This window comes from Halictus rubicundus, chromosome 14 (genome assembly GCF_050948215.1).
Source record: "Halictus rubicundus isolate RS-2024b chromosome 14, iyHalRubi1_principal, whole genome shotgun sequence".
In the NCBI taxonomy this organism is placed as follows: Eukaryota; Metazoa; Arthropoda; class Insecta; order Hymenoptera; family Halictidae; genus Halictus; species Halictus rubicundus.
The window spans coordinates 8,598,840-8,623,947 of NC_135162.1; the positions used below are offsets into that span (position 1 = coordinate 8,598,840).

General features: G+C 47.4%; 3 protein-coding genes across 3 annotated transcripts; all 3 read right to left on the minus strand.

The window, feature by feature from the left end:
* Positions 1-2,111: 2,111 nt before the first annotated feature.
* On the minus strand, positions 2,112-4,462 carry LOC143360832 (uncharacterized). The gene has a single exon (XM_076799984.1). The coding sequence runs from the start codon at positions 4,345-4,347 to the stop codon at positions 3,439-3,441; it is 909 nt and encodes a 302-aa protein (XP_076656099.1). The 5' UTR covers positions 4,348-4,462; the 3' UTR covers positions 2,112-3,438.
* On the minus strand, positions 4,345-6,697 carry Xport-a (exit protein of rhodopsin and TRP A). Its single transcript, XM_076799985.1, has 2 exons — positions 6,542-6,697; positions 4,345-4,763 (listed from the first exon to the last, which is right to left on the minus strand). Exon 2 carries the CDS (start codon positions 4,741-4,743, stop codon positions 4,459-4,461), a length of 285 nt encoding a protein of 94 aa, XP_076656100.1. The 5' UTR covers positions 4,744-4,763; positions 6,542-6,697; the 3' UTR covers positions 4,345-4,458.
* Positions 6,698-9,897: 3,200 nt separating this feature from the next.
* LOC143360860 (uncharacterized) lies at positions 9,898-12,571 on the minus strand. Its single transcript, XM_076800012.1, has 3 exons — positions 12,431-12,571; positions 11,681-11,828; positions 9,898-10,463 (listed from the first exon to the last, which is right to left on the minus strand). The coding sequence occupies exons 1-3, from the start codon at positions 12,560-12,562 to the stop codon at positions 10,309-10,311; spliced, it is 435 nt and encodes a 144-aa protein (XP_076656127.1). The 5' UTR covers positions 12,563-12,571; the 3' UTR covers positions 9,898-10,308.
* Between the last annotated feature and the right edge of the window lie 12,537 nt (positions 12,572-25,108).

Here is a 25,108-nt window from a genome sequence, read left to right on the forward strand (position 1 = left end):
TGTGCCCGTGCCTTGTGCCCGTACTTTGTGGCCGTACCTTGTGACCGTACCTTGTGACCGTACCTTGTGCCCGTACCTTGTGCCCAAACCTTGTGCCCAAACCTTGTGCCTGTACCTTGTGCCCGTACCTTGTACCCGTACCTTGTACCCGTACCTTGTGCCTGTATCTTGTGCCCGTACCTTGTGCCCGTACCTTGTACCCGTACCTTGTGCCTGTATCTTGTGCCCGTATCTTGTGCCTGTACCTTGTACCTGTACCTTGTGTCCGTACCTTGTACCTGTACCTTGTGCCCGTGCCTTGTGCCCGTACTTTGTACCCGTACTTTGTGGCCGTACCTTGTGCCCGTACCTTGTGCCCAAACATTGTGCCCAAACCTTGTGCCTGTACCTTGTGCCCAAACCTTGTGCCTGTATCTTGTGCCCATACCTTGTGCCCGTACCTTATGCCCATACCTGTGCCTGTACCTTATGCCTGTACCTTATGCCCGTACCTGTACCTGTGCCCGTACCTGTGCCTGTACCTTATGCCCATACCTGTGCCTGTACCTTATGCCCGTACCTGTACCTGTACCTTGTGCTTGTACCTTGTGCCTGCACCTTGTGCCCGTACCTTGTGCCTGTACCTTATGCCCGTATCTGTGCCTTTACCTGTGCCCGTACCTTATGCCTGTACCTGTGCCTGTACCTTATGCCCGTACCTGTGCCTGTACTTTATGTCCGTACCTGTGCCTGTACCTTATGCCTGTACCTGTGCCTTTACCTGTGCCTTTACCTGTGCCTTTACCTGTGCCCGTACCTTATGCCTGTACCTTATGCCTGTACCTATGACCTTAGTTGTGCCCGTAGCTGTGCCCAATAAATAAATGAAATAAAATCAGTAATAGTAATAAAAGAGAATGCTACGGGAAGGTTGCTCGTTCGTAACTTTGACGAAGCACCGTCGTATTTCATGTACGAGGTATAATGAATTTATTATTTATACTTGTACGGGGACATATTTCTCGATTCCCGGCGCGCATTCCGCTAGCACACAGTTGCAGGCAGCATTTCCTGCACCTGTCGTATATGTAACACGTTGACCATGGACACGGATGCGTAAAACGATGCGCACACAAGCGCGCGCTCGCGCGCTCATCGGTTGTCGTCTTGCATAATTGACGAACGAGACGGTGCGATTTTTCGCGCGTAGTTATGCTACTTCGCGCTCGTCGATCGCAGGAGATGCTTGTTTGTTCCGTCGTTATTCGGTTCGGGTTGTTTGAAACGTTTAACCACCGTCGGCGGTCACGAACATTGTTTATTAGTTGTTGAAACATAAACGCGCGCGTTCGAGGAACGTTTCTAGAGTAAAGTCTGCGTCGTCGAGCAACGTGGCCTTCGTGCCAGCGATATTCCCAACCGATATTTTTATAGATATTGCTCGTATTATCGGCCATCCTTGGAAACGTACACCCGTAGAATTTGCCAAGGAGACTTGCAAATACGTTTTGTCTTATTTATACTGTTATCCGTTGCGCGTGCGTACTTTTGCGCGCTGGTACGAATTCGAATACGTATACCGCCGTTTACAAGACCGTGAAAACGTTCTTATAAACGTCATATAAAACAGAAAATGAACGTTATCACGAACCCGGAACAATAGTGAGTTCTCTTTGTAGCGTGAAAACAAGAGACGAAACACCTACTTCGCGTCCGGTTTTCAATCGAAACGCGCACCCGATCGTGCAATTATGCTCGCAATTCGCTTTAATCGATGCCTAAGCATGTAGGCGTAAAAAAAGAAACGCGACGATGGGCGTTTTTTAACAAGCGAATTCACTGGATAAGCGTCTGCGTTCACGTCTGGGCTCGCAATCTAAGCTCTAATTTGCATGAACCACCTCGATGCCGCCTCGATTGCCGGTCAGTAAATTATCAGTTGCATCGTCGACTAGTAAAACAGTTTTACTCCAACAAAAAAAAAAAAAAAAAAAAAAAGAAAAATAGAGTATCGCGTTCGGCCTGCCGTGAACTCTCAGCGCTATCTCGTTTATTTAAAGGGAAATGTGGATGGAACAGGAAGAGAGCGAGCTGACGAGCGTTACAGTAAACAAAATCGAGCGTAGCGTTCATTTTTTTGTTCTTCCCAACCGTCCAGGATGTTTACTATGGAAATTTATGTAAGCTTATTCGCGCAGGTTCTATTTATTTGAACATACGTGTATATGTGTAACTTTGATGCATGATCTTACGTAAATCGTGTATCTACTATGCTTTACAATGTTGCCGAGCGAGCATCAATGATAACATATTCCGTCGCGTTAATTGCAACGGGTATTTTAATAGCTAGTCGCGAATCGTCTATTTTAGGATAGAGACAGATTTGACGGAGGATTTATGAACGAAGCGGAGATGAAAATTAATTACGCGCGAGAACGTGATGCAATTGCGGTGCTGCATTATGAGCGCAAGTGAAACATTGACAAAATTCGGGATAACAGTGACGTTAACCGGCCAGCAATATCTTAGTGTACGGAAGCACGATAACGTATCAGCCGAAAGAACAGCGGCGGGCCAGGACTGGCATGATAGACGCGAAAAGCTTCGCGCCTGCGCGTCTTCTCTCCGGCGATTAAATTTCCCTGGGCAATCGTAAACATGCATAGAAATCATAGATCGCAATTTCTCTGTACTTTCACGGCGGCATCGTAGTTTCCCGGCACATCAGACCTCGTTTTCAAGGCCAAAGGGCAGCGTTGCTTCGAACTGTGGCCTTATTCCACCGATATTATCCTAGCCACGCGAATTTGCTTTCAATAAGATTATTGATCACAGCCTTTTCTCGATACATGTCACCAACACGGGTCTTGCCGGCGACATATATCGTCCAGGAGATATTATTATTCTTTTATCCACGCGAAGGTCGTACTCGACCCGTATTATGTTTACACTCCTCGACGTCCTAGGCCTCCCGATCTTCGTCTCCCCTCACGGGGTTCCGCGACTCTTATCAGCCAAGTATTTGCGACATGTATCGAGAAAAGACTGTGTCCCGGATAGCGCGGTGCACTATTTATCGGCGAATATTTTTCAAAAGAACAATCCACCTCCGTTACTCTGCAAGTCCAGGAGGGTTAGGGTGGTCCTCCGTGATCAGAGAACCGAAGCAGGTTGTGTACCGATCGTCGAGGACCTAGGACAACGGCGGGTACTGTCGTGAACCTTGTTGGACATGCGGGTCGCCAGGCGGCTTCTTGGAATTTGCCACCCACAATTTCTCGGCCTACGGGCCGAAGACATTTTTGCATCGCGCCCGGAGCATCATCCGATACTCTATTCATGTCAGCGTGTCAGTACGGAATTTGACGAGTTAGTACGATTTCGTTGACGTGGAAAATCCTGGTCGAAGCCTGTCCCCTGACTCTTCCTGGCCCACTCAGCTCGATACAATTTGAGCTATCAAGGCCATTTAACCGTTTCCCCGCAGGACGTTTCGTCCTCCAAGGTCAACGGACAGTACTCATCCGCGGTGACTCTCTCTAAATCCGCTACACCGTCTATCCGCGGTCTGAACGGTAACTGGGAGACTAAAACGCCTTGCAGCGGCTCTCTCCGGTCGGCGTCCTCCTCGAACTCCCAGAAATCGTCGTTCGAGGTGTCCTTTACCGAGACGAAGTCCCTCTCCGTCAAGGTGATCGTCTTTACGGTTCGTTTTTTCGGCGTCCCGGCTTCCCTAGGGGGAATGTCCCTAGGGGTGGCGGACCTAGCGTTCGTTTTGCCATTTTTCCTTTTGGCCGACGATCGCCGATCCTCGCGCCTCTTCTGCCGGAGGTCACGGTCGTCGTCGTCGTCGTTCCGATGCGTCGCTTCTGATCGGGAATCCAGGGATTCCTGATCGTTGCCCGGCGACTTCCTGTTTTCCAGCTTCGATTCCGCGATGGTTCCGAGGAATGCATTTTTATCGGTGGAACCGCCCGCGGCCTCGTTTTCACTGGTGCCACCTGTCACCTCCTCCTCTCGGGCCGTGTCTCGTTCCCGTCCCTGGCTGCTCGCAGTCGAATCGTTCGCTGCAATTTCGACGGGACAGCCGGTCGATTCGCAGGTTTCGAGGATCGACCGCGACGGTGCCACCGTCGTCGGTTCCGCTTCTTTCGCGGTTGCAACGGGATCGACTTTACCGGCCGTGGCCGTGACCGCCGCCGCCGCCGTCTGCAGGTCGGACTTGATCCGCGGATTCTTGCGATACTCCTCCTCCAGGTAGTTGCGAAACTGATCCCTGAAGTAGCCGTCGATCAATTTCCACACGTTGGTGCTGTACCAAGTGAGTACGCCAATCAGGAACACCCCGCGGAACAGCATGCCCAACATGATTGATCGATTCCTCCGCTTCCGGTTCGCAAGCAGAAATTCGCGAAAATGGCCACGGAGTTAGTTCTTGGAACGTTGGACTAAATTGACGGCGCACTCGGACGTTTCATCTCAGTCGGAGAAGTAGTCCCCGAGCAGAGCGATGGTCTCCTGCAACTTCGGCCATCCTATGGTGACGAACACCAAAATCGAATTGGCGATGACGAACAGTCGCATCATTTCGATGCCATCGCTGGACCGCAGCCAGTCGCCGAAACCCTGATTGTCTATCTCGTCGTTCAATTTTGTCTGGTCCGTCTTGCTGTCCTTTTTGTTGTCGGGCTTTTTGTCGGTCGCTGCGGCGTTTTCGTTCTGTCGCCCTTTCGCAGTCTTGCCCTCATTGTTCCGCTTCTTCATCGCTTCTAGGCGGATCTCATCTGAAAAGTTCCGTGAGAATGAAACAAAGCTGACAATTCGCGTTCCTCGAGTTTCTGCAACCACGTCGGATCCTCGACATTGACGACGCTCGCGACGCGGCGGTTAATTTTTAAGCGACCCGAAACGCATATCCGCAGCACATTTCAGACATTCCTCCACGCAAAGAAGATGCGAGTGCGATGACCGTGATCCGACGTGCATGCATGATTCACTTGCGTGGTGCAGAATGTCGCGTGTAAAATTCAGCTCCCGAACGAGAAAATGATTCATCGGGCTTGTTTCTCCCCCTTCTGTAATCGTAATTTTTCTCTAGAATCGAACCGAGCGAGAACGCAGTCACTACTCGATATATGTCACAAATGTCTAGTCTGTAATTGTCCCGGAACTACCCCCACTACCGCAGGGTACGCCCCGAGAGCGGCCCTGAACTCGAGAGGCCGAGAAGTGTAAACATCCTCTAGCCGATAGTTGTCCCCGGCCAGTCCCCTGTTTTGGACAATTATCGAGCAGAGACTGTAATATGCGCGAATACTCGTTTCTCTTAAAATTCTAACGAGCCGCGTGCCTGTACTCGCAAACTATTTCTGGATGCGAGGTTTCACGTTCGTATTATTTCATGCAATGACCATAGCACAGTTTAACAAATTTTTCGGGAGAACTCTTGCGGCTTTTATACTACGCGAGAATGCATATTTTCGTCCGCACGCGGCTTTTATACGGCACACATTTATTGCTTGCGAATGAACCGAGTGGAAACTGTGGCGAAAGACAGGGGGTGGGGGGTAGTTTCTAAAAATTTCTGCTGCGAAATTTCAGATTATTGCTGCTGCGGAACACTATTTCAAGAAATATTGCATGACAAGAACCTAAATCCACGGTATTACCGTCGCAACTTTTTCTATCATGCTTCATTGTAATGCGTTCGCGCAGTCTCAATTTCAGGCTGGCTTCGGTGTTTGATCTTCCTATTGAATCACTCCGCGGCAAATCGATCACTTTTTACCGTCGACGTGGTGGATCTTATTGGAAACGAAATGAGATTCGATTTACGAATTTTTCTCTCGGAAACTGTTCGTCAAATTGAGTCGACCATTTCGTCGACTAATCCCTTAAGTGTCGAGCATTAACTATGAGAAGACATATTAAGTCTATTCGAAGCTAGTATCGTAGAAAATGTGGCGCGAGGTGACAGTAAACCATTGATTAGAACAGAATAGAATGAACCCTTTGTCTCGAGCCTGTTCCCATCCCGAAACTTTGGACGGTCCTATCGAACTCCTAATTACCGAAGTTTCTACTTCCATTATTTCTGTTGAAACTCGCATAATGTATGGCAAAACTTTAATGGCCGCTGGCAAAAATAGTTGTCGGCTGTTAACTGGCTGGCAATTAGGGCGGTCTCTATCTGCGACGTGTATCTCGTCAGAACTCGATTCGAAATACAGAATCGCGATACACCTCCTTCGCAACGCATCACTCGAGTGACAATAATTTCTGAAAATTCTATGATACTCCTACAACGTGAAACTCGCACATTTCCGTCACAATTTCGCCACAGCACCGTCCCGAAGAAATTTTCATCGAACTCGACGACGTTCTCGCAGCACTCGACGCGCGCACAATCGCAGACTTTGATTGCAAAATCGAATTCGATCACGTGCTTCTGATATTTATCATATTTCGCGGGCAAGGTGCGGCCAGAGTTGGACGTGCTATAGAAAGTTCGCTGAATTGAAATTACATTGAAAACGGAGTTTCCCATCGCGAGAGAACTCACCGCGATAAATTAGTGTTCCGTCGATCACGGTCCAAGTTTAGCGAAATCACGATTCGTTCCCGAGTTTCGCAGCTGCGGAGCTCTCCAGTCGTCAGGGTTCGCGTATATCGTGGCGCGTGAAACGATCGTCTTCAACTGTTCCCTAGTTTTTCCTCCTCTACGCCGCTGTGTGACCCGTCGATAGGGCTTCTCCAGTTGCTAAGCAGATTACAAGATTCCCTCGGTTACGTCAACGGTTCCCCGAAGTCCGCGTATTGAACGATTCGACCGGAAACGCTAGAAAATCCGAATACGTTTTCAATCGCTTTCCTCTAATCCGTTCCTTGTGCCCGTACCTTGTGCCCGTACCTTGTGCCCGTACCTTGTGCCCGTACCTTGTGCCCGTACCTTGTGCCCGTACCTTGTGCCCGTACCTTGTGCCCGTACCTTGTGCCCGTACCTTGTGCCCGTACCTTGTGCCCGTACCTTGTGCCCGTACCTTGTGCCCGTACCTTGTGCCTGTACCTTGTGCCTGTACCTTGTGCCCGTACCTTGTGCCCGTACCTTGTGCCCGAACCTTGTGCCCGTACCTTGTATCTGAACCTTGTGCCCGTAGCTTGTACCTGTACCTTGTGCCCAAACCTTGTGCCTGTACCTTGTGCCCGTACCTTGTGCCCGCACCTTGTGCCCGTACTTTGTGCCCTTACCTTGTACCTGTACCTTGTGCCCGTACCTTGTGCCCGTACCTTGTGCCCGTACCTTGTACCTGTACCTTGTGCCCGTACCTTGTACCAGTACCTTGTGCCTGTACCTTGTACCCGTACCTTGTGCCCGAACTTTGTGCTCGAACTTTGTGCCCGTACCTTATGCCTATACCTTGTGCTTGTACCTTGTGCCTGCACCTTGTGCCCAAACCTTGTGCCTGTACCTTGTGCCTGTACCTTGTGCCTGTACCTTGTGCCCAAACCTTGTGCCTGTACCTTATGCCCATACCTTGTGCCCGTACCTGTGCCTGTACCTTATGCCCGTACCTGTGCCTATACCTTATGCCCGTACCTGTGCCTATACCTTATGCCCGTACCTGTGCCTATACCTTATGCCCGTACCTGTGCCTGTACCTGTGCCTTTACCTAGCCCGTACCTTATGCCTGTACCTGTGCCTGTACCTTATGCCCGTACCTGTGCCTATACCTTATGCCTGTACCTGTGCCTTTACCTAGCCCGTACCTTATGCCTGTACCTGTGCCTATACCTTATGCCCGTACCTGTGCCTATACCTTATGCCTGTACCTGTGCCTTTACCTGTGCCCGTACCTTATGCCTGTACGTGTGCCTGTACCTTGTGCCCGTAAATATGCTCGTAGCTGTGCCCACGGGCCTCGGCGGGCGCCCTTGCCGGCTAATAGGAACTCCGGCATAGAACAAGCTCTCTCCTAACAAAGAAACGACAACGCCAGACTGAACAGCAATAAGAATCTCTGATTGCAAGCGTATGGTACGGCCAGGGTTCAGGAGAATTCTCTGGACCGTTATTACGGAAATAAACTCGTCGGGTAAATTACTTCCTTTTATAGGCGATATCTCAAGCTGAATGGTTTATTTCTGAGCCTTTCAATATTCACGCCAATCATAGCACAGCCACCTCTCGGTAACCCGACGATAAATTCAGACTCGCGTTACGGAGACGAAACATTTCTCCCTTTCAAGGAGCTTCAGCGGATCCGTAACCAAAAAGTAAGTCCTTTTCATCGGTTATCCCTTCAAACGCGCGCTTTAATGCGACAAATAAACATGGTATTTACTCGATGGACTTACTGCTAAGAATTTCATGCGCGAAGAAATGAAAATGTCGAAGATACGAAAAGGCGCAGTACGGAGAAATTAATTTAGATACAAAGAGCGAATGTAAGAACGAAACAGACGGGTTTTACGGCGCAGCACGAGTCTTCTGAAACCCGAAGCACCCCGAGCCTGTTATTTTTCACCGATCTGAGACAGTGTCCGATGCTATCGGGTAGAATCGCGTAATCATTTCTTGTTACTCCATAACGTGCCCCCGTTATCGTGATCCTCACCAAATGCGGGACAAATGGAACGAAAGATGCGGCACGGTGCAAGAGTTCCAAAGAGACCCTCGACCGCTCGTGGTACATACACAGATGGCACGTTAGTTACAAGCGACCCAGAAATTTCTCAACAAAACGGCCAATAAAATGTATTCCTTGACCGTAAAGAAGCCTGTTCAACCGTTGACCAAGAGTTCCACTTTTTTTTTGTCCGCCCGAACAGATTCTCCGAAGAGATCACAGAGAAATAATGTTGTAAACGATTTCGATAGTTTATTGTACGGGTCGGTGAACCGGGACGGTGGAAGGACAGTTTTCTTGTTAGGCTTCTCGCGATGATTCGACACGGTTACTTGAATTATCCGGTCAGTGTTGGACGCGAGAAATTCCACGGTATGGTTTCAATGGATACATGCGAATCAATAGAAATGGTTAATCATCACGATTTTTAGATCGCATCGAAATTATATTCTTCGTTAGTGTACTCGGCACACACGAAGGTCCACGCGATAACGTTAACGCTACGAATAAGTAGGACAAAAGCACTCTTTCACTCTCGTTTGTATTGATGGTATCGTATAACACGCAGAAAATGATTGATGAAGCACTCCTTGATTTAACCGGCTCGATCACTCCAGATGAAAACGCATCATCGTATTTGAAAACATACATATCGACTATCGCGCGCGGAATTGATCGCCAACGACTATAGGGAATCTCGAACATTGTCGCGGCCGTAATCGATGGTGTAACACCATTATCAGGATCCTAATCGGTGTTTGGGCGAATCGGTGGAACGATTAGACCAGGGCTGCTCAACACGCCTATTAGTGGGCAAGGGGAATACAAATCGAGGGGAAAAGGTCACGTTTTCTTTCTTTGCCAGTACCGGGTTAGTCACGTGACATCGTGGCAGAGACACGACAGAGACGATTCGCGAATGCACTTTGTTGTAAACAATCAAAACGCGCTGTGTTTCATCGTTAATCGACATTCATTTCCCACGTGATTGATAAACACGCTTTCTATTCGAATTCCGTATTTATGAATCAGCAACGTTCGAGGGGACAGAAAACCTTCCGCTGACATTTGTCGAAAATTTGCATTTGTTCGGTGTGCTTACCTGTTACGCATACAATCGCCTTTATGCGGGCATGGGCGTCCGCAAACGTGATTTGTTTGCTGAATTGTTCGGGCGCTTATTACGCAGCAGTTAATTACGTATTGCGAATATTGTATGCCGTTGACGTATAATCACTTATAACTATACGGGGGAATTTTAAGTAGGAAAGTCGTTCGTGTCTGGGGGAAGACAATTTTTTATTTTTCTTGTTCTGCTTCGCGCGTAATTCTTTTCTTTTTCCTTACTCTACTTAACGCGTAATCGCTCTTCAGTCGCTTTAAACGAACATACTACAACTTATTGAAAACACAGTACGGCGAAGTCTTGATCTAAGCCGAACGGAGCTACACGATCTTAGTCCACCGAGGACATTCCAAACATTACCGCGCCGTTCTCTTCTACGTTCAGCGCGGTCAACGCGGTCACAAGAATATAATAACCCTACACGATCTATGTCACAGCACGGATCCCAAGATTGGTCTCAGATCAAGACTTCACAATTACACTGGATAAACTCGATAATGCCTAACTTGTATATATAGCAAGCTTGCCTAGCTTGTAAGTTTAATTCGTGACAAACCGAATCAAAGACCGCCCTGTTAATGAGACGCAATGGTCAAACTTAGGACAGACGTCGAAGTAGGCGGCACTCGCAGGTTTATGCTGCCCCCGGATGTTCCCAGGCTGGATGGGTTGTCGCAAACCACCGCGTAACTTCCTTGGTTGTTTCGCGCGCTCACGTAATGGATCACCCCTGCGGAAACACGCGTTTGTAAGTCGCTTTGCTTATACAAAGATCAATCGCTTATAAATCAACTAAAATCGGCGTCTAACACAGAGCTGTTCAGCTCCTGCCCGTGGGCACAGGTACGGGCACAGGTTCAGGCACAGGTTCAGGCACAGGTACAGGTTCAGGCACAGGTTCAAGCACAGTTTCAGGTTCAGACACAGGTTCTGGCACAGGAACAGGAACAGGCACAGTGATGGGCACAGGTACGGGCACAGGTTCAGGCACAGGTTCAGGCACAGGTTCAGGCACAGGAACAGGCACAGATACGGGCACAAGGTACAAGCACAGAGACGGGCACAGGTTCAGGCACAGGTATGGGCACAAGGTATAGGCACAGGTTCAGGCACGGGTATGGGCACAAGGTACAAGCACAGGAACAGAAACAGGCACAGGTACGGGCACAAGGTACAAGCACAGGGACGGGCACAGGTTCAGGCACAGGTATGGGCACAGGTTCAGGCACAAGGTATGGGCATAAGGTACAGGCATAGGGACGGGCACAAGGTACAAACGCAGGGACGGGCACAAGGTACAAGCACAGGGACGGGCACAGGTTCAGGCACAGGTATGGGCACAAGGTATAGGCACAGGTTCAGGCACAAGGTATGGGCATAAGGTACAGGCATAGGGACGGGCACAAGGTACAAACGCAGGGACGGGCACAAGGTACAAGCACAGGGACGGGCACAGGTTCAGACACAGGTTCAGGCACAGGTATGGGTACAAGGTATAGGCACAGGTTCAGGCACAAGGTACGTTCACAAGGTACAGGCACAGGGACGGGTACAGGGACAGGCACAAGTACGGTCACAGGTACGAGCACAAGGTACGGGCATAAGGTACAGGCACAGGTACGAGCACAAGGTGTAGGCATAAGGTACAGGCATAGGGACGGGCACAAGGTACAAACGCAGGGACGGGCACAAGGTACAAGCACAGGGACGGGCACAGGTTCAGACACAGGTTCAGGCACAGGTATGGGTACAAGGTATAGGCACAGGTTCAGGCACAAGGTACGTTCACAAGGTACAGGCACAGGGACGGGTACAGGGACAGGCACAAGTACGGTCACAGGTACGAGCACAAGGTACGGGCATAAGGTACAGGCACAGGTACGAGCACAAGGTGTAGGCACAGGTACCTGTGCCCATAAAAATGTTTATATAATGACAAAAACGTACCGTTAGAGACGGACAGGTTCAGCGTAGAGGACTGGATCACATTGGTGGGGTTCTCAAATTCGATCACTCGACGAAAAACTGTTTCGTCCGCGAAGTGTCGGCCAACCGTTAAATCTCCAATGAATCCTGTTCCACGTTCATCGCCAGCCTGCAGCAAACGTAACAATAGGCGGTTTAATAAACAATATAAACGAAAAGCTTGGACGGACGTTTCGTGAGAGAATAGCGTGTGAATCGTTTCGGCGAATATCCGACACCAGTGCAGAGTTATGAGAAAAATTGTGTAGCTGTAGTTTTTTGAAATATTAAAATAATCTAACCCTTAAGTGCATAGGTAAACTAAATATTGGGAACATGAATGCATACATGGGGTCCATTGAGGACCCCACTTACCTAATTCCTTGCTAACTTTGATCACAGCAACAATTTATTTCTGTAAACTTTCTGTAAAACTGTAAAATTTCTGTAAACTAAAAATGGCGCGGCTAAAAATGTTAACACAAAATCCAACACTGGGGTCCTTTGCGCACCCCACTCGTGCATTTAAGGGTTAAAGATGTCGATGTATTGCTTCCGATGTATTGAAATTAGTAACGTAAAAACGAAGTTGCTCCTGTCCCTTGCGATTGACATGGAACATTTTTCTTTCGCATAAATATCGAAATACCAGACGGACGGAGCGATTGAATTTTGACAAAAATCGTACAGGAGAGGCTATTGGCACTCGACGAGTCCGAATAGATTGCTCACCAGTTTTGTTTGCGGCACGCCATCGTTCGCGGCGAACTCGAGGCGTATGTTCTTGTGCTTGGACACGTCGACGGCAGAGGCGGCCTGAAGCAGTGCCAGGGCCGCGAAGAGAGTGAAAATCGAACGAGACATTTCGTACGATTTGACTGTGACTGTGCCCCGGACGAGGTGCACGTTTCTTTTATAGACCGGGCCGAAAGTCCGTCAAGGTGAACGTGACTTATCTGCACAGTTCTTTTGTGATTTCTCCATTGGCTCCTATCATGCTCATCCTGTCAGCATACAAATAAGGGAAATGCTGCCGGGTACAATGGCACGTACCCACGTTATTCCTCTCACGGACGAATCGACCTTGGCCGATGAGGGTTTCCTTTTTATCGACCGCGCGAAAGTGTAACACACCTATTCGATTGTTATTTTTTCAAAAACTTTTCGGAATTAGCGAAAACTACTTCACTCACCTTCCGCCTTTAACACTAGGTTTACGGAGCACTAAAAGTGACTATTCTACATTACGTTATAAAATAAACAAGAATGCCCAAATTTTTAGCCATTTTTTTTCTAATAACATACCCGAAGAAATAAATTTGTTGAATAATTTCTCATGGATGTGTCTTTAGAGTCTTAACAATTGTAAATTAAAAATATTAGAACCCGTAAACCTAGTGTTAATCTTTCAGTAGCGCATCCACAATCAAAATGTCGGAGTAATTTTTCAATATCCACGCGACAGAAAATATTGGTCCTGTGACTCCGGTGGCCCCGTTGTTGTCACTCAACGTCCTTGCTTGCTCGAGCTACTGGGCCATTGTGTAAGAGACTTAGCCTATATTCGAGCCGCTCTTCCGGTGGCCACTTCGTTTCACGGAGAACTTCTTAATAATGCGTTTACCGCACCCTGTCCAGAGTAAGCACTCGAACATCGTAACGTCTTCGGCTAATTTCATTGTTGAACCCCCAGCCTGCCTGTCGGGCTTCGTCGCTGACTGAAAAATCTCTTCCGTGATCTCTTCGAGCTCTTCGGAGAACAATCTGCTCTATTTACAAGCACGAATATCGAGAAACGTGCTTCGAAAAAAAAAAGAAAAGATAAATAAAAGCGCAGATACGCTTTCAATATCGAGCCGGTGAAACAATCGGCGCAGTGTTTTTCACCGGCTTTTCCCGCTAGATATTGCGTTTAGCGACTGTTCTTGCAGAACGGAAAATTCAATCAATTTCAAGTACTCGCGGCTGCTCGAAAAATTCAACGTTTATTGGAATTGTGTTTTTCCGCGCTTAAAGCCTGATCGGGAAAACTGGCCGCGGACACGTGTTGGCATTGTTCGCGATGAGTTTCCTAAACGCTGACGACCAGGTGTGTGCGGATCGATCGGGTTCCAGAGACGACGTTCGAGAGCGAAAGGCCGGAGAACAGGCGAGAATTGTGTTTGTTGTACAATGAGAAATCGCGAGGGTCTGCCAAACACATCGACGGACGCCGCGAACGATACTCGCAGCGTCTCGCATCTTTTCGATCCAGCCGTTTAGAATAATACCAATTAAGGTTGGGAAATTAACGGGAGACAAATTGCGTTCCCCCGTTCTACACCGAGAACCGGCCGGTTCTATTTCCAGCGGTTGGTCGCATTTGCATTCCCAACGATTTCCGTCACGGCGCGACGGGAGGTCGATCATTCTCTTCTTCGAGACTAGATTATTGCGGTCCTGTTCTCCTCGCGACTCGAGAAATTTCCATTTCTCGTCTTCAACGCGATTCTTCGAACACAACGACCACGGGACGAACCGTGGTCCATGGTTTTCGAAATGTTAAAGATTCATACTGTGCTTTAACACCTTCGGTGGCAAATATCGACGCCAGAGATTCGTACGAAATCAGAGTGATTTAATTAATGGAACCGCAACTGGAAATTTAAAATGTATTATAGGGGGTGCTGTCTTAGCCATTTTGAACTCGAAAGACTGCAATAAAATTCGGGTTATCTTATGGTAAAAATGAGTTTCTAAACCGAGTCAAAGTCACTGTCAGTCATGCGTCACTGACGTGGCAGTTAACGTGCTAAATTCCTGCGAGTTCTGTGCCGGAATCATTTCTAGCACACCGATATTTCACTGCTGCAGTTCTACTCCGATATAAGACGACGGCTCGGGACCGGCGTTCGTCGTATTTCGGATGAAGGTACCCACGCGGCATGGGCACACTATACTGTTGGGAAATGATAGGATATAAGACACAAGAAGAAGAAGAGGGGATAGCGATTTTCTTATTTCGGAATAAAGAGCGTCGTCTTGTATCGAGATAAAATTGTACGTATTGAAGGTCGCTCAAGGTTATCCCCACCCCTGCCGCGACGGGTCACGAATGACTCGGGCACAGTGTACGGAAGGTTGAGTTTGATATACTAAATTGATTAAGCCCTGCCAGTTTAGGTTAATCCGTGGAAACGCGAACTCAACGAACGGATACTTGAACGACGAGTTCAGCTGCTAAACAAGTTGCGTCGGCCAGATTTTCGCATGATTTTGCATCGACTATAGCGCCCCGATATGAACCCTCTTCGCGGCTCTCCTAGATGCATACGTACATTGCGCGATTCCACGCGTATAATGATACGAATGGGGGAGCCTGCACTTCCCGCCTCTGCAATTAACCCAGATTTAATGAGGAGGCAAAGTAAAGGTCCGGTCGCGACGAATTTCACGGATGACATCTGAGCGACGCTGCTGCCGAAGGAAATAGTATCTCTGCTCTCCGGAGCGTGGCCTGGAAACTAATTACCCGTATTAGCAAGCCAGCGCGGATCGGCTTCTTTTCTGTTGATCGTTGATTCGCCTGGACCAACAACCTCCGGCACGTTCGAACAGGAGGCATAGTTGAAACAACCCTCTGCGTGACGAAAATTCCGGAAATCTACAATAACTTTGCTATTTGTAAAGAAAAGATATTTAAAAAGTTATTGAACCTCAAACTCCTGCGAGTTGTAGGCCTATGCCAAAATCATTTCTGACTCGCACTGATATTTCGCTAATACAATGCTTACTCTGTATATGTCCCAAATGCCTACACGATAAAAGTCCCAGAACTATCCCCACTGCCGCGGAGTATACCCCGTGAGGGGCCAAGAAGCTCGAAAGATCTAGGTTGCCGAAGAGTGTAAGGTCGCGTGGATCAAAGAATAGTACAGTGATTTCTCTGTATATGTCGCCAAGGCCTGGACGATAAACGTCGCGGAATTATCCCCACTACCACCTGGTACACCCCATGAGGGGCCAGGGAACTCGAGAAAGAAAGATCGCCTAGGATTGTAAGGTCACGTGGATCAAAGAATAGTGATTTCTCTGTATATGACGCCAAGGCCTGGACGATAAACGTCGCGGTATCCCCACTACCGCGGGGTACACCCCACGAGGGGCCAGGGAACTCGAGAGAGAAAGATCGCCGAGGAGTGTAAGGTCACGTGGATCAAAGAATAGTACAGTGATTTCTCTGTATATGTCGCCAAGGCCTGGACGATAAACGTCGCGGAATTACCCCCACTACCGCCTGGTACACCCCATGAGGGGCCAGGGAACTCGAGAAAGAAAGATCGCCTATTATTGTAAGGTCACGTGGATCAAAGAATAGTGATTTCTCGGTATATGACGCCAAGGCCTGGATGATAAACGTCGCGGTATCCCCACTACCACCTGGTACACCCCATGAGGGGCCACGAAGCTCGAGAGAGAAAGATCGCTGAAGAATGTAAGGTCACGTGGATCAAAGAATATTGATTTCTCTGTATATGACGCCAAGGCCTGGACGATAAACGTCGCGGTATCCCCACTACCACCTGGTACACCCCATGAGGGGCCACGAAGCTCGAGAGAGAAAGATCGCTGAAGAATGTAAGATCACGTGGATCAAAGAATAGTGATTTCTCTGTATATGACGCCAAGGCCTGGACGATAAACGTCGCGGTATCCCCACTATTGTGGTGTACACTCCATGGGGGGTGAAGAAGCTCGAGGGGCCTCGGACGCCGAGGAGTGTAAGGTCGCGTGGATCAAAGAATAATCTCCTATATATGTCCGTGGCTGGACCCGTGGTTTGGACATATATCGAGTAAACACTGTACAGTCGTGCTCCGATATAAGACGATGACCCAGGACCGGCTTTCGTCGTATTTCGGATGGAGAAGGAAAAGAGGGGATTTTCCTATTTCGAAATAAACAGTGTCGTCTTGCTTGACGCTCGATCTTAACCCCTAGGGGTCACGAATGACCCGGGCATAGCGTACGGACGGTTAAAAGAGATTGCGACAGAGGGCACCAGGATATTGTCATAAAAATTAATTAATACTATGACAATTTTCACCGTCGCCTTAGATTCGCCATCTAAGAGCCAAAAAGGGTTAAAATAAAAATTGCCAGCCACTGGAATTTTCTATATCGTTTTCAAAAATCTACCGGACAGCGGAGGCGTCGATTCAGCACTCGAGGAGGCGATGGTCAATTTTCTGGGGGGCATGCAGGCGGCTGTAACCGGACATATAGGGTATAAACGGGATCGATCGATCCCACGTGACTGGATCATCAGCACGCGGTCGAAACGCGACGATGGCACACGAAGAGGGGGGAGGGGAGGGGGGGGGGCGGTTAAGGAGTTGCAAAATGCTAAGGGACGATCACTAATGGGCGGGGGCGCAACAGTTGCGTGGGTGGATGCGCGTTTGATGGGAGAGCGGAGCAGGGAGGTGGAAGCAGGGCCGAAAGAGGGATGAGAGGCACCCGTAGGAAGGGGGTTAAATCCCGGTGCCCGTTGACGTGCCTCAGTATTCATCTAGTATCCACGCGATGAGCAACCCTAGCCGCGGGATCTCCTAAGGGTGAAGCTCCGTCTCGCGATCATCGTACGCCGGTCGCCCGATCTCGCGAATCTTCCGTCGATCAGTGCGGTTCGTTAAGTTCTCGAAGATCGAGTTTTTCGAAAGGCCTACGGTGCTGGTAATACGAGAGAAAAATATATATATATATATAATATCAATTGAATATCATAAAAAGGGGAATCTCAAGAGAAACCACGTGGAGTGGTTCGTGGTCAATTCCTACGCATTTTGGTCACATGATCGTGGAACAAAAGCGCGGGCATTTCGTGCACACATTTGAACGTAGCGATCGACTACCGTGTCCGACAATGACGATATACAGTGTGTCTCTATTGAAACGAATCTCCGGCGACGAGTTCGCTTTGACGAGAACGTTCGATTAGCGTGCTTTCGGAAAATCATGATCGCCGCGAGTCATCAATAGACAGCGGATCTGTGTGCGAGATAAAAATTTTCTGCCCGGATTGCAACAAACCGGAGTGAAATGAAAATTAATTTTTTTTTTGCTTGATATGTTCAATAGGTTGAACATGAAAGTATTTTTAAATTCTTCTAATGTTTTTACTGTTTTAAGTTACTCGTTTTTGTCGTAAATGCATAAAATCCGCTGTCTAGTCGTCAATAATAGACTTTTATGCATTTATGGCTTGTGAAGATTTTCTGGCTGAATTGCAACAAACTGGAGTGAAATGAAAATTAATTTTGTTTCTCTTGATATGTTCAATAGGTTGAAAATAACAGTATTTTTAAATTCTTCTAATGTTTTTACTGTTTTAAATTACTCATTTTCGTTATGAATACATAAAATCCGCTGTCTAGTCATCAATAATAGATCTTTATGCATTTATGGCTTATGAAAATTGTCAAAAAATGCTACAACATAAAATTCGATAGAATTTAGTACGATTTTGATTTATTTTGGATCTGCAGAGGCTGTTCCCACGAAAAATAGGATTTCATTTCATTCTACTTTCTCAAAATTTGTCCACAAAAATTGGAAATTGCATAAACATCCAGTCATCGATTGTCCATCGACTCGTTAACACTAAACCTACCAAGCATAGCACTTAGCACTGGAATGGTGACTGTAAGGCGCCACTAAAAATTGCTGTATCGTTACTCAAAATATTTTTTACATTATTAAATTTCTTTGTATTTAATAAATTACTGAACATTTCAGTATTGTGCGAGTAAATTGCACCGTTTTCGTGTGTATAACGTGAAAAGAAAACATATAGAAAGGAAATATTCTAGGTCGGAAGAAAAAAAATTATTCTAGGTCGAATATTTCTATTCGAATATTCTAGGTCGTTTTAGAGTTAAAATAGGCTCGAGTGCAAAGGGTTAACAGTATCTGGTAAACATTGTCTCACAAAAACGGTGAAATTATCCTAAATTTATTGAGATTGTCTTTAATCTTCAATTATAATAAATGCTCGGACAAGGAAATTTATTCCACCATTTTCCATAAATGAATTTCTTTTATAGTTTCAATAATTGCAAGACATAAAATCGGTCATTTCGATCGTGGTGGGTTTAGTATTAACCATTGACGGTCCAATGCCGCGCATATGGCGGCAAAAATCAAACTGACTAATAACAAAAATATTTAAATGTACAATACAAATATTTCCCTTTCTATACTCTACATAAAAATGTTGAGTCCACAGTATCGTATGAAAAATAATATCGTATCTGGCGGGAAGTAAACTTGAAATACTTCCGTACCGTTTAGTGTTAAAAAATCAGGGGTCCGCACAAAAATCAGTTCGCGCTTCGCACGTTCGTTTGCGCACGGTTTGCGCACGGTGCGCTTATCACGAGAGCGCAGATACGAAAGGCTCGAGTTTATATCGGAGCGCGTTTTGTTCGCGCGCAACCTGGTTCGGATAATCGAGGACTCGTTACCACGAGCATAATCGCTCACGAGTTGCGCTCGCGTGGTCGTCCGCGTCCGCTGGTACCGATTCGCTCGGGGCGAGTCGCACAAATGAGAAATCGAAGCGACGATGAGGGTATCGGGTCTCTCTTCCCGCGTCGAGCATTATTCCGTTTAATGGTTCATCGGTTTCAATAGTTCCTATCGATCTACCCGTTATGAAATACGACCTAATTTATAAGCACGCGTTTCTGTCGCGCACCCACACGCCACGGTGCTCGTCTTCGGCCGCCCACCGTCGAAGACCTTTCGCGGGTGGGCGGATGTGTTGTCCGTCGAAAGGTTTCGTTTCGTCGGACGTGCACGCGCGACTTTGTCGTCGACACCCGGCCGCGGAAAGTTCGAAGTTCACGGCGGCGCACAGTGGGCAATTTGGACAAAGTCGGATTCAAAATCAAGGAACTTTCGATAGGAATGAGGTGGAGCGATGAAATCTTCTTTAAATGAAAGCTGCAACTTTGTAGAATATGGGAAAAATAGAGAGATTATTACCATCCAATCATTTCAACGAAAAAATCACTTCATTAGTTTCTGCCACAAAAATCTATTTTTTGCAAAATCCTGAGGTCGTAGACAAATTTTGAGACCAGATTTGAAATCAGCGTGGAGAAATCTATGGGAAATGATGTGTAGCATGTTAAAAAAAAGATTTTCTCCGCGCGTGGTATTGGAAAAACTAAAATTTTCTTGAATTTGTGCGCGTCTAACGAATTTTCTCGAGGTTGAAAAACGTTCGTACCACAATCTCTCTATTTTTCCCATATTCTACAAAGTTGCAGCTTTCATTTCAAAAAGATTTCATCGCTCTACCTCATTCCTATCGAAAGTTCTTTGATTTTGAATCCGATTTCGTCCAAATTGATCACTGTGCGGCGTTAGGGGCCCGGTCTTCGTAGATTCGCGATAAGGTAGAGCGACTACGTTACCGTCAAAAAATGGTTTTGCGTGGTTCAAGTTTCCGTCCTTAACACTTTGACCGCCAAACTAGAAACTCCAAAAATTCCATAAAATCAAAGTAAGTTGTTCAATGAAATAAAAATTGCAAAAAATTAAATGTACGATACTGAGTAAGCCTCCAACTTTCTTGCATGTTACAGATCCTAATTGAGTTTAGTACAATGAATACATCAACGTAAAAATTCATTTTAAGTGCGCGATTCTAATGAACGTTTGTATCTCGAAATCTTTGTTTCGTTTGTTTATCCTCCGACCGGCCCGCGGGAGATTTATTTAACCCGCGAATTTATTTATACGCGAGCATTGAATTTTTTAGCTGAGATTTTATGAAAAGCGCGCACGCACGAACAGGCAGCCGTGTTGTTGGTGTTTGAGCCGTAATGTACAAAGCGATGTGATATTTTTATAATCGAACAATTATAATACGGGCAGGAGGGCGAAGGTAAAAATGTATTCTACAGTAGCTCAAAGGCGGGATGAACGGCATAAGCGGATCAGACGTACGTAGAATATTCAACGGTGAACGCAGAGGCGTAACGAAAATTCAATTGTACGATCAGTCGATAGAAGTTCGATTTACTATAGCGAACGAGCCGTCCCGTTGGTGTATCTCTCATTGTAATCTCTCTCTCTCGAGCGATGAAAGTAAAAAGATACGAACGCAATTAAAAAATGAATTTCCCCCGTTTCGAGTATCCGATATTTCGGATACATTCATTGGTTAGGTTTGTCATAATTTTGGCAAGGCCAGTTCATAATTTGAACAATTCCGTGGGAATTTGTTGCCCGTTATCTTTCCCCGGGGATCGATCGGACGACAATTAGCAGAATAATCGTCTAATTAGTTAAACGTCGCGTTAACACGGCCGGGTGATTAATTTGATCATTTTATTCCAAGACCGGCCCCAGCTCGTTGGAAACATAAAAAGCTCTTTTCCATTTCACGGCAGACTTCTTTAGAAAAATGTTTGCCCTCTGTGTTCAGCGCATCGGTCTTCATTCCTTGCAACGCGACACGAACGAATTTATACCGTGCTAATTAACACGAGACCGAATTAGTACGGTCCAGCGAGAGACACCGGTCGTTTTGTCACGTAACGAAGCCAATAAACTGGACCGGTGTATTTGTCCGTCGTGTATTTATTAACAGATAACCTGTGGGACGGAGTCGCCAGATAAAGGCTTGTTCCCCCACTCTAACTTCCCGTTCTACCGCGCCATTCCCCGTCAACCGCCGCCGGCCGGTCACGTGACGCGTGCCGTCTCTGTCACGTGACTAACGTTCCCTCTCTGTCACGTGACTAAGCTATTCCCACACTCTAAGTTCCCCTTCTACCGCGCTATTCCCCCACTCTAAGTTCCCCTTCTACCGCCCTATTCCCTCACTCTAAGTTCTCCTTCTATCGCGCTATTCCCCACTCTAAGTTTCCCTTCTACCGCGCTATTTCCCCACTATAAGTTCCCCTTCTACCGCGCTATTCCCCCACTTTAAGTCCCCCTTTTACTGCACTATTCCCCCATTTTAAGTTCCCCTTTTACCGCGCTATTCCCCCTCTCTAAGTTCTCCTTCTATCGCGCTATTCCCCCACTCTAAGTTCTCCTTCTGTCGCGCTATTCCCCTACTGTAAGTTCCCCTTCTATTGCGCTATTCCCCCACTCTAAGTTCCCCTTCTACCGCGCTATTCCCCCACTCTAAGTTCCCATTTTACCGCGCTATTCTCCCACTATAAGCTCCCCTTTTACCGCGCTATTCCCCCACTGTAACTTCCCCTCTTACCGCACTATTCCCCCACTATAAGTTCCCCTTCTACCGCGCTATTCCCCCACTCTAAATTCCCCTTCTACCGCGCTATTCCCCCACTCTAAATTCCCCTTCTACCGCGCTATTCCCCCACTCTAAATTCCCCTTCTACCGCGCTATTCCCTCACTCTAAGTTCCCCTTCTATCGCGCTATCCCTCCACTCGAAGTTTCCCTTCTATCGCGCTATTCCCCCACTATAAGTTCCCCTTCTACCGCGCTATTCCCCCATTTTAAGTCCCCCTTTTACTGCACTATTCCCCCATTTTAAGTTCCCCTTTTACCGCGCTATTCCCCCTCTCTAAGTTCTCCTTCTATCGCGCTATTCCCCACTCTAAGTTCCCCTTCTACCGCGCTATTCCCCCACTCTAAGTTCCCATTTTACCGCGCTATTCTCCCACTATAAGCTCCCCTTTTACCGCGCTATTCCCCCACTGTAACTTCCCCTCTTACCGCACTATTCTCCCACTATAAGTTCCCCTTCTACCGCGCTATTCCCCCACTATAAGTTCCCCTTCTACCGCGCTATTCCCCCACTTTAAGTCCCCCTTTTACTGCACTATTCCCCCATTTTAAGTTCCCCTTTTACCGCGCTATTCCCCCTCTCTAAGTTCTCCTTCTATCACGCTATTCCCCACTCTAAGTTTCCCTTCTACCGCGCTATTCCCCCACTGTAAGTTCCCCTCTATCGCGCTATTCCCCCACTATACTTCCGGTCCCTGTCACGTGACTAACCCGGTCCCGGCAGAGGGAGGGTAACTTTTTCCCCTCATCTGGCGACACTGGCGCGAGAGGTTGAAATGATTGATGTCCCACGAACGGGACAACTCGAGCGGCAATCTATGATTTTGCAGGGCTAATTGTTAACGATTTTTGCCCCGCTGGAAAAAGTATCGATCCGGGCGGTTCATTAAAAACGGAACGTCAGACGGGGTCCGTTAAAGAAAAGTATTTGCAATGGGGGTTTTCTACGACATCAATTGCTCCGCGGTGCCTGTAAGCGATGCAAATATTTCTTCATTCTCGACGCGCGGCGCGGCGCCGCGCCGTGATGTATTCGTTGATACCTTCGATCGGCCGATTATTCCCGCGGAATAATGCCTCGGGGCTCGTCAGAATTTTATCCGGCTCCGTTTACGAGTAGGCGGACGATGACAACGACGTCGACGACGACAACGACAACGACGACGGCGACGCTTTTCCACGTGAAATTCTTTTCCCCGAAATATTCGGATAACAGGGCGCGCGCATAATAGAATCGCGAAAACCAGTTAACGTCCAGTTAACGTTGAATCGCACGCCGATTTATTTTTTGTTGTAACGGTGCATCGATTACGGAGAAAGCGCCGTTCTTTGTTCCTCTGTTTATTAATAGATCCGTTCTTCCGACGTCGGCGGCTACATTTCACTCTCCGTATACTATGCCAGTGTCATTCGTGACCCGCCGCGGTGTTTTTCCAAACCGGGGAAATTGAGGGGAATACAGTTACCCCCTCCCTCTACTGATACCGGATTGGTCACGTGACATTCGGACACATGCAGGACGGAGACGACACGCGTCACGTGACCAGCCCGTGGCGGAAGAGTGGGGATGCTCGCCGCCGGAAAGTGGGGGAATGACGTCATTGGAGGGGTGAGGTGGAGTGGGAGACAAGTCTTAATCTGGCGACACTGGGTAGGGGTGGGGATGAGCTCGTGCAATTAGTGAAATATCGGCGTGGGCAAGAAATGAATCCGCCATAGGCGTAGAACTCGCAGGAGTCCGAGGTTTAATAGCTCGTCAAATTAAATTCGCCTTGTAAATATTTTTCAATAATTACGTTCCGTTACGTTACGATGAAATATTTTTCAATAATTATATATGTATAGCCTTATTTAGCCTTATATATTATATTTTCCTCATTTTCCGATCTTTCGGTCTTGCTTGACTCCAATTTGCGCTTCATTTACCCCGTAGACTTTCTCTCAAATTGTTTTGAAGATGGATCAATACCCCGGGAAGACGTCGAGCGAAACGTGACGCTTAGGCGAGTTCGATCACTAGCATTTTTTCGTATTGATTTTACGCATTTTACTATTTACGTACTTTTCTTATTTTTTAAATGTTCGCGTCTAGACAAAGGATCTTGTAAACCAATTGCATTTGCAAGTTTATGAAACACAAGAAAACATTTACGGGGCGTTACGCTTGAAACGATTTAAAAGTTATCCAAAAGTAGATTAAAAAAAAGAAACGCAAGTCCTGGAAAGTTTGCTTGTTCAAAGCGTGTACTCGCAGTTTGAAAAATCCTCTGTTCAAAACTATAATTTAATCGATCTTCTTCGGCGACCAGTGGTGCTCAACTCGTTCCCTCCGGATCCAAAGAAAGGGTTGCATTCCGGGGAATAATTTCGAGCTCGCCGTTTCGCAAATCGCGGCCTAGGCTCGGCCCAGGCTCGGCCCGCTGTTTCCCGGGCCCTTTCTCTGTTTATTTTTTCGTTTTCTTTTTCGTTTTTTCGTCGACGATTTTTCTACACTTCCGTTTCACCCTAACCCCTCTGTACTCTGTAAGAAGAGGCGCGCCGCCGCTTTAGCATTTCGCTAACGAGCAACGACCGCGGAAGTGCTGAAACGACGCCCGGTAATTTCAGTATGCACCGGCTCGAGTTAAACGGCCGCCAAACGCCACCTTTCTCTTTTGTTTCCCGATTCATTTTCCACAATTAAACGAACTACAAATCGCGCCAACGATTACTCGCCGGGAAATGGTCGACGCTCGAATTTCCCCGCTTTTCAGTCGAAAATTTTTCCCGAGATCTTCCATAAAGCTAAAAACAGTCAGCTGGATATAAGAACAGTGATTTCTTTATATATGTCGCCAATATGTCGCGGAATTATCCCCACTACGGGGTATTTCCCGTGGGGGCCGCGAAGCTCGAGAGGCCTCGGACATGTACAGTGAATTCTCGATATATGTCAACGATACAGTGACTTCTCTGTATATGTCGCCAAGGCCTGGACGCTAAACGTCGCGGAATTATCCCCACTACGAGGTATACCCCGTGAGGGACCACGGATCTCAAGAGGCCTCGGCCCGAGAAAACACTGACCTATACGATCTATGTCACAGCACGGACC

Bases quoted from the DNA above. Each gene is read 5' to 3' on its own strand.
- LOC143360832 (XM_076799984.1), bottom strand. From the start codon at position 4,347: ATGTTGGGCATGCTGTTCCGCGGGGTGTTCCTGATTGGCGTACTCACT.
- Xport-a (XM_076799985.1), bottom strand. From the start codon at position 4,743: ATGAAGAAGCGGAACAATGAGGGCAAGACTGCGAAAGGGCGACAGAAC.
- LOC143360860 (XM_076800012.1), bottom strand. From the start codon at position 12,562: ATGTCTCGTTCGATTTTCACTCTCTTCGCGGCCCTGGCACTGCTTCAG. The intron at 11,829-12,430 runs GTGAGCAATCTA...CGTTTGCTGCAG, and splicing joins GCGTGCCGCAAACAAAACTG to GCTGGCGATGAACGTGGAAC. The intron at 10,464-11,680 runs GTACGTTTTTGT...GTGTTTCCGCAG, and splicing joins GAACCTGTCCGTCTCTAACG to GGGTGATCCATTACGTGAGC.